The 15086-nt window shown below is 37.3% G+C and overlaps 1 protein-coding gene across 1 annotated transcript in view; it reads left to right on the top strand.

The window, feature by feature from the left end:
• The window catches only part of LOC149805832 (uncharacterized), a 44432-nt gene that overhangs the window by 18711 nt on the left and 10635 nt on the right, over nt 1–15086 (top strand). Inside the window, exons 4-6 of the mRNA XM_089936891.1 lie at nt 9187–9345; nt 10624–10787; nt 13101–13319. Of these exons, the coding sequence (XP_089793017.1) occupies nt 9187–9345; nt 10624–10787; nt 13101–13319 (542 nt within the window). The remainder of the gene's footprint in view (nt 1–9186; nt 9346–10623; nt 10788–13100; nt 13320–15086) is intronic.

Consider the following 15086-nt stretch of genomic DNA (forward strand, 5'->3'; position numbering starts at 1 on the left):
AATAGATTTTAAAAAAAATGTACCCATTCTTAATATGGGCACATCTTCTGAGGCTCTCCACAGATACATAAAGCCTGATAGAGCATGCACATTTACTCCAGTGATGTATGGACAGGATTTGGCACTGATTACTTTCACAGTGTGCATCTTCAGTAGTATGGGACTGCTACAGGCCATCAGTGAGCAAGCCCAGGCTCAGTCTATGCCAATGACTTCATGGACTGGATATGGTGATCTATTTTCCAGTATACAAAGTCGTGGCTTGAACACACAGATAGGGTCTAGCTCCCAGTTACACCATTTTCAACTCTGGCTCAGCCCCAAGTGCCTTGTATAACTGGCACCAGAATCAGTGAACTGTCTCATGCTACTCAGTACAGAGCACATGAAAGTATCATGGGCTAGCACTGGACACGACTCAATACCAGCTATGGCAATGCCACATTAATGGATGTTCCACACCGGTCCTGACCATTGATGATACACATGTCCCAACCTGGATGGATACCCGTTTTGCTCATCATCAGCTATATATAATCTGCTTCACCAGTTCAGTCATCTCATCAGAGGAGTCTCATCCATCACTCCAATCTTCTGAGTTTGAAAATTCACAATTCACAAGGACAGTCTTTATTTCTCAATCTGATGATAGCAAGAGAAGACAGCCTTCCATGCATCAGTCAAAGAAGTCGTCTGGCTGCTGTCCTTAATATTTTTTTTCTGTCCACTACCACCTGCACAGTCAGTGGTCTCTTATTAAGCTTGCACACCCATTGACCTCTTAGTCAAGAAAGATCATGAAATTCCAGTCTTGTTGAATACATTGCACTGAAAGGCAGTTCTGAGACCCACTGTCAGCAGGCCTTTTCATATTGATGACTTCCATAAATTTAAACCTCACTCTTTTTACAAGACACTCCTACCAGTGTTTTGCTCTGCTAGTCATAGACTAGAAGATCTTATCTAACTTCAAAAGTTCTGGTGCTTTATAAAACCAATCAGTTCCATTTGGGCATTATGGGATTGCAGTTCTATTTAGGCATTATCAGATTACAGACTACATGCGTCAGCTCTCTGCCTCTAAAATTGAAGAGCTTGAAGAGCTTGACCAGGTTCAAGAACAAGTTGCATCCAAAACTGAGGAACTTGCTAAAGAAAGTGCTCCAGTCAGCATGAGCACTTTTACAGTTTGGAACAATGCATGTTAACACATTTTTTACAAGGAATTTTACTTCATATTACAGTCAAGACAGATATTGGATTGACTTTAACAAATAATGACAGCAGAGAAATAAATGGGTCAGGCATGTGGAACTATTTTGTTAGATTCTTGACATACATATGTGTCTGCTGAGCTGGTTGACATAGGGCTAATATACAATATTATAGTGAATTGCCAGATAGTAGGCTCACTTCCTTAGTGGTGTTGGTGCAGAGTTGGAAGCTTATGTGATGGACTGTTGTAAGTCTTTCATCTGTTAGCATAAGTTTGTTATTGTAACTCCCCCTAAACTACTTGGAGGATTGCCATGAAATGTTTCACACATTCATTTCAAGGTCAAGTTGTTCCAAAATGAAATGGTGCCCCTTTGACATCCAATATGGCTACCCCAGTGGCACTTTTGAAAATCTGGTTATCAATTCTTCTTATTGTCATGGCGTTTTCTTTCAAAGTCTTATGCTGTCTAGTTTGTTGTACTTGAATATGGTATATCCAATATTGTCACCATAGTGACCATCTTGAAAATCTTGTTAATGCTACTTTTCTGGAACAGATGGTCAGATCAACATGAAGTTTTCTCTGAAAGACTTCTTATGATGTTGAATTATGCCAATCTAAATCCAACATGGCAGAATGGTGGCAGTTTTAAAATTCTTGTTATTACTTCCCTTCTGATAAGATAAAAAATAACTACATTAAAGTTACTCAATATTTAATTACAAAAGAAAAGCATGACATTTACAAAAGAGTAATGAGATATATATTTAATTTTATGACTCCCAATCCTGGATGCTATATCAAAACTCCTTACATCCGAATGCTGTGTTTTGTCCCCAGCCTACACTCATTTTGTCCTATTTCACTGGGCTGCTACCGGTAGCTTTTGCCAAAACTACTTGAATGCTACTTACCATAATGTCACTTTGTTTACCTACTTTTGTTGTCCTTTTGCACATTCCTGTGTCTTAAGTAACAGTTCAATTATTCTAACTTGTTTATACATGTTTAAATGCTATTATATGAGTAGTGGTAAAAAAGGGTGTTTTGAACCAGATGACCAGTGGTCTGGGCCTAGCCAGAGCCGCTGATAGCCCCACAGTTTTACTTGGGCTATGGTACGGTTAGTCAGGTGAGCCAATGACACATGTTTACACAAGCTTAACCAGGCAGAGGACAGGCTGAAACCAATAAGATGACATGTTTACACAAGCTTAACCAGGCAGAGGACAGGCTGAAACCAATAAGTTGACAACATATTAGTGAGTAAGCAAAAAAGTAAGACAATTGTTATGTGGCTAGCCTAGCCCCCACTACTGCAAGGGCCAACTGGAAATGGATGGAGACAGCAATGTTTGAATAAATACTATTTTTAACAATGAAAAATATTACATAGCTTTGTTTAACTTAATACATGCATGATAAAAAGTGTTTTGTTGTCTAAATAAGTGTCTGGTTAATTCATGAAAGGAGATTTGTGTGTGGGGCTTGTTATGATTAGCATTTTGCTCTTTAGTCACATGTCTCTTTTGGTTACATTAGAAAAATCTGATCACTCTATTAGAGTGCTGTAATGGTAATGGGAAAAATATACAGTACTATATATGCAAGCAGTAATAAGAATGCTGTTACAGTACTAGCTCCAGATGAAATGGTCTGTACTAAATTTTACTGCTGAAATATATAATCATTCATACATTTTTTTGCATATTGACTTCCTTATTCAAACATGACTAGATAGAGCACATGATTTCTTGACCCTTGAACAAGTATGGAGTTTTAGAGAGATGTTTTAATGATCAACTAGTTTTTTAGTCTTGGTTTCAAAAATGACCTGTAAAAGGCCAGAGAATGGCTTACCACCCATACCAAAGGCATGGTAAGAATTATGGCAGCAGTGGCACAGTTGATTTTAACATATCACTGGAAGCGGTGCAAGTACATGCTGTGCTTTGTTCTTCAGAGTTTAGAAGACAAAGAATAGGAATATACACGGTCTATGATGAATTTCCAGACAGCTTTTTTATGAGCTTCTAATGGGTTTTGGCTTGTCCACAAACTATGAGCTACTTTTTGTTGCTTTGTTGATAAATGTTCTAACGAAGGCAGAGTGCACCTTGTGCATAGCAGCCTGTATTTCATTCTTCGTAGTTGTTTATTTGCTTTATCTAGGATATGTGTGAACTCGTCTTCAGAGACATCATTGTCATGTAAAATCTGAGATATGTGGTAGAACTTTCTTTTAGCCAAGATACCAATTTTATCTTTATGTTTGGCCTTCATGGTCAGTCGCTGGCTGATAAAGCCCTAGCTACTGAAAGCAGGCCACAACTGTGCACTCTGATTTCAATGGTGATTGTAATGGGATTAGCAATGATTCTTTTCAACAGGCCAATCCCTGCTATTTATTGCTTGCTTTTACTTTTTTGATAAACTGTGCTGCTATTCAGCCTCCACCCATAGGGAGACTTCGATGTCATATCCTTTTCAAGTGAAATTCGTGGGTCTTGGAGTGTCAGATATAGTGACATTATAATTACACTGTAAGGATGCAGGTGTTAGCTTTGGGTTGAATCTCGTTGATAGTAGCCAGATTCATTTATTGCTATAATTTCACTGTCTGACATGGTATTGTTAACTATTAAGTACACAGCCATGATAACATGTACCCATTTTAATGCTGCTTTTGTAAACATAATGGTGGTTACCAAATAATCCAAAGGTGTCAGCTATGGAAAACCCCTGTTTCCAAGCAAAGAAGCAAGTGCCAGACTGAACAAGAATGTTAGTATGTACATCTTGGCTGCAACATCGGCAGTTCATCAGGTGCCTGGTTATTAACATTTGAGCGTGGCAGCATCCTGAGGGTCATTGGAATCATGTATTTTTTATTAAGTTATTTTTCAACAATGGTGTGCTGCATATTATATTGCAAGTCTTCAAGATCCTTAAGGCAGAATTGGCATCAACAATGACATTGAGATCTACCACAGTTAGACTGCTTTTGCTTGGCACATCAGTGGCATAAATAACTGCATTGTTACTGGCCACAATGCTGACTGATATGGTGAGGAGTACAGAGACATCCATGTCTGAGTTTTTAATGTTTTCCACTGCAATGGAGAACATGATCAGGTCATTTGTTTTCTGCACAGTTGTAGGAGGCTGCGAGGTTGGCCGTGAGTGCTTACTGTGAGATCACCCAGGGGAGATGCTGGTGCTATAATCAGAGCATCAGTTGGTGTCCACAGGCTGAGTTTTGTAGTCTATGAATGGGGCTCTGTCTTTAATTAATATAGTCTACATGCTTCAAGCAGCTTGCCCTGAAAAATCCATGGTATTGTAGAATTGGTTGGTGGCAGTGACTAGGGGTTGCCCCCCATTTCTGTATAGGCATGAAATTAGTTCAGCAGGTGGAGCAAGGTAGGATGGTGTCACTATGAATGTTGTCACTGCATCTGGCAATTTTATGAATGATGATCATGCCCTCTGACAATTTGTCGCACATGTAGATGCAGGAGAAAAGACTAAGGGGGCATGCCTTGTGGAGTAGATCAAAGTAGGTGAGAGCCTTTATTCTAGGAGGCACAGACCCTGCTCCTTTTTTTTAGACCACTGATGCTCTTAAAAGTTGGGGTAGGTCGCTGTTGCACAGGGGCCCCCATGGTGAGAGTGAGGTCTTGTGCATTTTGAAAGGATGCCATTGCAAAAGATATGTTACCCTCATTATCGTCTAATATGGTAAGAGGCAAAGCAGCAGATTGAACCAGGGTGGTGGTTTTTTGGTAGGCCCTTGCAGCAGTTTGAACCAAGACAGCCACTTTTCAGCAGATTTCCTTGTTAAAGCAGTGTATATTCTGGGCAGCATAGTCTTGGCTGCAGGGAGTGCCATATACCTGAGGTAATCTTATAACACTTCCACAGCCATTTTTCTGCAGGTGTTAGCAATGACTGACAACACTTCCTTTGTCTGACTTATGGATGTGGTCTTAATAGCATCTGGCAGGGACAGCCCTGGCAGTTGGGGTGGCAGGTCAGGCCAGTCCATTACCAGTGTTCACAGAAGTCTGGCCAGCAGGTGCCAATGACTCATACTCTAACAGTTTGTCCTTTCATCTGGTCTAGGTGTTCAGCTTGCTTTTGAATGGAGCAAGATTATAAGTGCTATCACAAGATAAATGTGTGCCTCATCACCTCTAACATCCTTAGCTTAACATAGCTGGAGTGGACAGTCTTAGCCATAGAGACCAGTGATGGGTATCTTTGTGCAGAGGTTAAGCATTTTGTCATCCTGGTCAATGAGCATAAAGAACAGTTTAGAAATGCAGGGACAGTTGCATGGCAGATAGACAAGGTAGATATGGGAGCAAATTCTAGAAGCTAGTCAACTCAGTCTACTTAGGGATGATGCTATAAAGCATGTAGACAGGACTGGCCTTGTCACTGGTGCACAAGTGATCATTAGAGCTTCCCAAGGCATCACAGGAAAGATTGTGGTGGTGATCTGTACTATGTCAGGCATGGTATGGTAACCCTGAGGATAGTGTGTGCATGGTTGACCATAGCAGCCATCCCAACAGATGGCACAGTCTTGCTTGTGTAATGTTGACACACTAAATGGCAGAACTGTTCTCTATCACTGCGCTTAGGGTTGGTTCACTGGCATTGATGCTAACTTTTGTTCTGCCACTGCCCAGGACTGTAATTTGTAACTGGATCTCCTGGTTTTTGGCGTAAGTTTTATAGGCTTCGGTTGGCAGGTTTACAGTCTGCCAGATGTTGACATCATAAGTGGAAAAGACATGTATTGTTGGCTGAGAGGCAGATATTGGATTAGCTGTAATAGACTTGGAGGGAAGTCGGGAAAATCTTAAGTCCACATCCTTTGTGGGGCTTGATTGGTGTTAGGAAGACAATGTCAAAACGATTTCCTTGAGTTTATTGACACCTCTGTGTGGTTTGCAGTTCAGTATGTTCTTGAATGATTAATTGGTGGGCTGCAACATTATCTAGCTCTCAGGTCTCAGAAACCATCTGCTTTAGTGTTTTATGTATGACCATTGTACTTGTGGCTGTCATGAACTTAATCATGAAGCTCTCGAGGATGCACTTTAAAGTCTATGATATCATCCTTTAGTAGATGTTGACACATGGTGCTGGGTTCTGGGGTGATATTTCCAGCCTGGAAAGACCCCATCAGCCTATTTCGGCATTCAGTCAGTCAGCTTCGCAGACATTTTTTAGCAGTAGATTGTGCTTGTCTTACTTTTTTGAACCACCTCCTTCACTCAGATAGTTACTAAGAACTTTATGAGAGACTCAGAATAATAGAGAATCATTTGTTGATGCTCTGAAAATCACCAAATAAGAAATCTTACTAGATAAAACAATTTCAACTTCATAAATGCATAGTGGCCTGATAATTATGTTACTATTTTGGGGAGACTGTTTACATTGAAAACAGCTTATGATGACTAAATTCATTTTGGCATGATGTTTTTAAAGTTTGGATAAGTTTTATGAGAAAAGGCTTTCAGTGTATTAGAAACATTTGACTTGTTGAGTTTACCACTGTGGTTCAACTATAGAATTAAAGCTGGTGGAAAAAATATGTTCACAAATGAGTTGTTTTCAGATAAGACACTTGCATGGAATCTTTTCTTAATACCGTCATAGCAAAGATTGGTATTTCTGGCAAAAATAAATGCTCTGTTTGTAAATTATTTTCAGAAAGCCAGGATCAGGCGTCTTTACATCTTTAAACTCTTTTTGACGAATGTTTTACATGGGTTTAAAACAGTTACAAATGTATCCAACTGAATTTAATATGTGAAGAAAAAACATTTGGAGTGCTCAGCAAAAAAAGCAAATTTTGTGTTAAAATGTATTTATATGCAAATTAATATATATTTAAATATCTCATTAATGCATATAATTTATGTATACAGACTTTTAAAGCTGTTAAAATTATATTACAGATTTTAAAAATATTATAAATATATTGCTTACAACAACTGTAGTAGGGAGACAATTAATGAGCGATATTTAAAGTTATGGTAGTATCTTAGTAACAGAATTATGTTGTGGTTTCCTTAAAGAGTTGGTATCTTAGTAACAGAACTATCTTGTGGTTACCTTGTAGAGTTGGTATCTTAGTAACAGAACTATCTTGTGGTTACGTTGTAGAGTTGGTATCTTAGTAACATAATTATTTAGGGGTTTCCTTGTCATGTAACAGATACATTTTACTATAAATTTACAGCTCACAACATTTTACAGATGTTTTTACATGTTGGTAAGTATCTCTTTCTCTATCACTATAGTAACATTGATGATAGTGATGATGATGGTAATAAGTGTCATAATGATGGTGATGGTGACAGTTGAAAAATTTCAGCAGCAACAGATAATAAACATTGTTGTCATGATTGTTTCTATTAATATTTCTGTTATTATTGTTTTGTTATTCCTCCTTCTTTCTCCTTACTAAATTGTGCTTTATCTACATTAGTTACTGTGGGCATTATGATGCCTATAGAATTGAAAAGGGTGATTGTGTAAACATTACTTTTGTGAAATAGTATGCAGGATGGCTCACTGACCTACATGTTCCTATAATCAGAAAGCAGAAGGAAAAATTCAGAATGCCAACACAAAAAATAAGCTCCAAACCATCATCTTTCGAGTCCTAGAATTGAAAGTCTTAGTATTCATTGCCCTTTCATTGACCTAGTACAGTTTGATGCCTTTGCTTTTCCTCCAGTCCAGTAGACCACAAGGAATTTGAGTGCTTGCTAATATTGGTTGCTGTGCTCACGAGGGAAAAATTATGGATTAGTAATCTTTCGGACTTTGCATCAGGGATTCCTGGGAAGATCATGCCTAATGCAGATTTTACATATGAGCTCAGTGATGTTTAACCTACATTTCTGGCTAGTATACAAAAAGCTGTCAGAAAGAAATAGTTCTTGGAATAAGTGGTATGTAGTTGCATGGGCACGAAAGAGTTGGTATCTTAGTAACAGAACTATCTTGTGGTTACCTTGTAGAGTTGGCATGAAGGCCTATGATTCTGAGAGGGAGAAATGGAGAGCTTTCCGCCATCTCCACCTTAAAAGCTTCAGTGTCACAGCTAGCTTAAACCATTACTCCTCATGGAGAAGTAGTTTGCCCTCATGTCAATCAAGGCTACTGTTCCATGAGTTCAGACATATTTTCCTATTATGGAAGGGAGGATACAGACCAAAACAAAATCTTCCATGGCTTTTGCTGTGACTGATTAAGGTAAGACCACTGTCCAGGACCTCCATGTCTCACCTCTCATGCATGACTGGCCACAACAACCATCTTCAGTGTGATTCAAGCCTTCTTGGTCAAACCGAATTATTTGCAATTCTGCCATGATGGTCTAGTATCTATCATGAGGACTCATTGCCAAAGAATAGACTCCTGTTCTTTGGGAATCAAACGTCTTTTGTCTTGAAACCACCATTTTTTATGGTACCCTTTGTCTCATGGCATCAGGACGATGAAGTAAATAAAGTAAAATGATCAAAATGGGAAAAGGAACTTTAAGATGTTCCTACCATTTAAGGATGTAAAGGATGATATTTCTGTTTGGACTTTGTCAGCCTGGATATTGATGGTTCACCACTCAACCTTCAAGAACTAACTGAAGATCAGATAGACAGATCTGAGGTGGTTACTTTTACATATCACTGAAATCTCACCTCTGTCCATGATGGTTTTACCAACAAAATGAATCTTTATAAATAGATCATTTTATATGTAGGAGGTTGTAACTACAAGTTCAACTGTATAGTGCATCATACCAAAATTCATAGTTAATCAAAATCAAATACATAGTATCCACTTATCTTTCATTACGTATTTTTGTACATTTTATTTTACAAGATTTACATCAGTCTATATCATCTAATGCATTTTTTATATATTGTACATTCTAGATTCCCCAAACCAGTCAGGTTGTGTGCTTTGCTGTTGGTCAACTAGAGGATGTGACACAGTCAGCATTCTATTTAGCATGTCTATCTTCTACTTGTCTGTCAATGTGGAAGATGGAGGGAGACAAATGGGTCAACTTCCACATAGAAAAAATAGCTCCAGTAAGCATTGTAGAGCATTGCCTTCTGTGCAAAATGAACTTTTTCTATTCAACAATGTTAACTAGCAGTTAAGCATTTTAAGCTGTCACAATTGTGTGTATTTAATAGTTTCTTATAGTTAGTAGTTTTGGCATCGAATTTGACAGCAGTCTATTATACCAGGTTTCATAATCAAGGGATTAGAAACTTGTCTTTGATGATTTTGTTTTGGTAAGACAATGAATTTATCCCGAATTCTTGATCCATAAAAGTAGGAACAACAAAGTTTACAATAATAGAAACCCGTCAAAAAATAGTGAAGTCGCAGTAGTTGGGTATTTGATCTGTGGTCACTTTGTTCATCTACAATCTTCCTTCATTTGAAAATTATAATAATGCACAAATTTTGCCTTGCATGTACATGTATTTTGATTTTGATTTTTTTTCAGACAGGACAAAATTTGTCATACTTGGTAAAATTGGGTGATGATTTATTGCTTCAGTGTTTTTCTTTATCCAGTTAATCTGTTAAAAGATCTAAATGTTGACTTTCTAGTGTCATGTTTGCAAGATGATATAACAATTTCTTACTTAATTGAAATGGTTACTATTAAGATATTGACTTTCTAGTGTCATGTAAGCAAGATGATATAACAATTTCTTACTTAATTGAAATGGTTACTATTAAGATATTGACTTTCTAGTGTCATGTAAGCAAGATGATATAACAATTTCTTACTTAATTGAAATGGTTACTATTAAGATATTGACTTTCTAGTGTCATGTAAGCAAGATGATACAGCAATTTCTTACTTAATTGAAATGGTTACTATTAAGATATTGTCTTTCTAGTGTCATGTAAGCAAGATGATATAGCAATTTCTTACTTAATTGAAATGGTTATTCTTAAGATTAAGAGTATTTGAAGATATTCACTAATCTAGAAAATTAGGTCATGGTTTTTAGTATTAGCACAGGATATATATTATGGCAACACCTAGGTTTGTACAGGAATACGCTGCATATAATTATGGATTAGGAGGCTGTATGGCCCTTTGTTAGCCACTTCTTTCTCATGAACAGAGGGTCATGAGTTTCTTTTCAGCCTTAAACATTTGTATGTCCCAAACTACCTAACTGTAAAAATGGTTACACTGTCTGCTTGAAGGTTACCCTGTGCTTGACTGGCATCCCATTCAGGTGAGTCTTGCACATTTATTAACCTAGAAACCTGTTCAGGTGCCAGCCTTATCAAGCCTTGTATGCCCATCAAAACCTTAATCTTTCATTGAATTTCAGATAAGGAGGACTGGCGGATCCAGTCTTCATGCTCTACCATCCACAGGTTCAATTGCAATTCTGATGTTGCTGTGCTGGCAGGACAAGACTGACTTCACCCTCAAGGTTTTTTCTGATGAAAAAAAGCACCACCAGTATCACTTGATGACAAGCAGGGAGAAAAGGTTTTTGTGGCTCGTGGTTTCAAATTTACACTTTACAATGCACACAAAGTGGATTTGCATGTTACTGTTGTGCTTATATAGGGTACAGTTGAGTGTAGTTCAATGGCATAAACTGGTTTTACATTCAGGCACTGGCTATAATACACTCATCAGGTGTGGATTGTATTGGTATTGTTGATTAAATTCCTTAACGACTTGCAGTTGGTAACACCATGGGTTGTGAATAAAAGTCTAACACTCGGCAGCTTATTGTTGCTTGGTACTGATTTCACCTTTACCACCTGAATAGTGTAGTATATGTTAATTGGTTGCAGCTATGCAGGCTTGGTCAATACTCTGGATGAATACTGTACATGTATTCAGGTGATGTTTTTTTTTAATTTACCAGCAAGTCTTAGAAAATACAATGAGACTTTGGTATTATTTAAGTTTCACTGGCTTCAGTTTTATGTGCAGTATAATAAACTAGAGGACTGACTCTTTGGTAAGGCATTGAGAGAGCATTGAAGAATAGGGATTCAGAACAAGCCCTTGATGCTATTCTGTCTGACCCATGAATTTACAGACAAGTTTTGAGTATTGAGTGATTCCTGAACCTGAGGAAAAGGGATGTAAAACATATCTCTTCTAAAAGATGTTATTTTTGGGTTCCACCCATGACCCTCGATTTCCTTCTGCTGTTTCCGTCTTTAAAGGCACACAACCAAACTATATGGCTTGTTTTACTCATGAGATATTTTTCTATTCATCAAGCTATCATTGACTTCTCTGCGTTGTACCAAACTGAAGTTACAGGCTTCGAAACATGCAATTTTCCTGAATTTTTACTGCTGAGATATTTTTCTATTCATCAAGCTATCATTGAATGAAGTATTTGGAAGTTACGTACCTTCTGTCTTATATATTATGATAGAGAGGGTCCTATGTCAGAACAGGTCATGGGGGTAATCTAAGGTATTTTTTTCACTCTGTATGATTTTTTTTCTTCAGTATAATGTTGTTTTTGTTCCTTAACATCAAGCTCACGTCAAGCAGCTGTGGTCGATGCGTGTGTTAGAGCCAAAATAATTTTTACATAATTTCACAGATGGATTAGGAAAAGACTAAAAACCGATTCAGAGATGAATACATGAATTACACAAGACAGCGTTCCATTCTAGGGCAGCTTCATGCCCCTTGTAGGCTACGTGGAAAGGAGTTTAATATTGCTCATGGTGGTAAAACAAAGAAACCTTGAATTACCTTGTTTTACTAACTCCAATACTAAGGTAACTTCTTTTTACAGCAAAACTTAATTGTGGACACGAATTTTATAAATGCAGAGGCATTATCTACCGAGTTCTTAATAGAACATGGACTACCCAGAGCGGTGGAAGATTATATTGGTCATTTGTTTAAACAGATGTTCACTGATTCCAAAATTGTCTAATAATGTTACGCGATTAGCTGAAGATACTTCACTTAAAATTGCAGAAGCTGTGAAAATTGGGCCGTTTAGTATTGCAACAGACAGGAGTAGTGATTATGACAAAAAGCTGTACCCAGTCTGTGTAAGAGACTTTGACAACAAAAAGGGCAATGCCAGAGTGCTCTTCTTTCATTACCAGAATTAATAGTAGATTCCACTGGAGGAAACATTTTTTTAATTTGCTTGATAATGCTTTGAATAAACATAAGTTGGCAGAACTGCATAGGGTTTTCAGCTGATACTGCATCAGTGATGACTGGAATTCATAAAGGATTTGCATTCTGTACTTTGAAAAAAGTCTCCATCATTGTACATATCAGGTTGTCTATGTCATATGATGCACATGTTCTCAGATAACTTGTGCAGTATATGGTAAATGGGTACCTGGTGACTCCTTTTATTACCCAGGTTATAATAAATGAATAAGTACCCATTTACCCTGTTCACAGCTCTAATTTCTAGTTGTTTACAGAAGTTTTTCTTGTACCATATTTGTCATACTGTATAAGTTAATGTGTAAAGGAACTTGTGTATGTAAATGGTGTAGTTTGATAGACAATAAATAAATGGGTATAATGAACACTTTGAAATAAGTTTGTTTTAGGCATCTCCATTTTCAAGTGTCTTGTATTAAGAGAGTGATGAGGAGATAAAACATATACAAAAGAGTTTTGATGTCATGATTATTTTGATTTGTGATTCAGTGAAAACAACAGCATTATTGCATAAACATTTTACAGGTACACAAACTCATTTATCCTAACTCCAGATTATCCTAACCATTCTCATGTCTGATAAGATCAAATGACACAGTTCAGCTGAATACATTCATCATTTGCTTGTAGCGTAAAGGTGTGTCCTGTGAGTGACAGAGAGCTGATAGTATACTACCCTGGAAAGCAAAGCTCTGTGCTGACTAAGTACACCCTGAGTGCTGCAAACCCTGGGTTCCATTCCACTCATCACCTGGAGGTGGTGCAGGGTAGGCTCATCTCTGTCACCACCATCACCAGTCTCCCCCAGGCAGTTCTGGGACTCACAAGCAGTCGAGAAGTCCATATTTGGTAAGTCTATTAATTATATAACAGGACTCTAAATAAGAAATCAGAATTGGGAGCCAGAAACTTCTTGGTACAAATCTGGGAGTTTGCATTTTGATTTACTACTTTCCATGGATCTAAGTTCATTCTTAATATCCTGGATGACTGTTCAGGCCATGGGATTTCTCATCAATAACTATATCTATCAAATTCTATGCCCTGAACAACATTACAGTAGCTACAAATGATAATAGATGACTTATCAGAACTAACAATATCTTGTCTCAGGTTTTTAAAGAAGTCGGGGATATCATCATTATGACTTTATAGGTTTAATAAAAGTATCATTTCCATTAGTCATTATATCTAATACAATATACCCACCATCATCATCATCACATTTTATTCCCTGGAAATAAAGTTATAAATTATTTCCAAAAAGAATGGCCACACCATCACTATTGCTGGATATATGGGTAAAACACACTGGAAACCCCAGTCTGTCTCCCACTATTTTTCAATCTCCACAGTACTCAGAGATGGTGCCAACCCATGAGATTGTGGGTTTCTTGCAACAACGATTACTAGTCATGCAACTTCTCAAAACCAGTGGGGAAAGGGTCACACAACTTTTATCTGCAGTTCCTGCAATTCAATGTAATTGTAATGAAATGTTTGTCAAATGAAGTCTTCATCATCCATTATGCCATTGATCTTAATCAAACTACATAGGTAGATTCATTGTTTGAATTGAAGCATATGTATGATTGATACATGATGATTCGCCTTTTTGAAGAAACTATACAGGGGTTCCAATTAATTGTCTCCTAGAGGGGTATAACAAACTGAACCATTGATTAGCCATAACAGAAATTTTTAGAGATTAACAAGCAGTGAATTTTATGAATGTCAGAATTGAAGATGACCAATTTCTTTATGGTAATACCATCTACTACAGTAACTGTTGATACAACAATACAAGTGAAATGCTCTGATATTTCGATCCAAACTGAAGATATCACACAAACTGATGAGATATGGTCAGCATCGCATCCTAATGGCATGTGCAAGGGGAACTGGGGGCTGAGAAAAAAGTAAAATGGTATCAAAATTCCAGCACAAGTGATTGAGTACCTACAACTGGTTAAGGAAATAACCAAAAGAAAGGATGTTATGTGTTTTGTACCAAGAATATAAGAAAGATAATCCATTTACTAACGAAAATGGTTGCAGAAAAATGTTTTTTGAACATCAACTTTTCAGAGATTTTCAAGAAGTAGAGAGCTAAGAAACAGAAAAATATTTACCAGTGCTGGAAACTCATTTTTTGGGTAACTATGCAGATATCTTATATATTTGTTGATATAAAGTTATTAAATGCTTCTTTTAAATTAGGTATGCATCTACCTCATATTTATGTTGTCACCTATCACCTATAATTTGGCTTTGTCCCTCCGATTCCCCCCTCTAAAGGTAGGTACTCCCCCTCTGAAGAAAATTCCTGGCAACATCTGAGTTCTGTGTGGTTTTTGTGAACATATAATGGATGCTGTTTTAGTTTAACCTAGTTAAACATATCTCCTTTTTAAACTGGAACTGGATTGACTGGTTACATTCATTGATTAATTTTAATCTGATTATTCATAAGTTAATATTACAGTTAGAATTTCAACACAAGTGTAATGTAAAATGACACAAATATTTGAGTACACCTTAATCGGCTGTGAAGGTAATATAAATGTGCTGGTTGAAACACACACACAAAACTGCACACTCCAAAAAATTAAACTC

This window comes from Sinohyriopsis cumingii, chromosome 2 (assembly GCF_028554795.1).
Source record: "Sinohyriopsis cumingii isolate HCF-2022 chromosome 2, ASM2855479v2, whole genome shotgun sequence".
Taxonomy (NCBI): Eukaryota; Metazoa; Mollusca; class Bivalvia; order Unionida; family Unionidae; genus Sinohyriopsis; species Sinohyriopsis cumingii.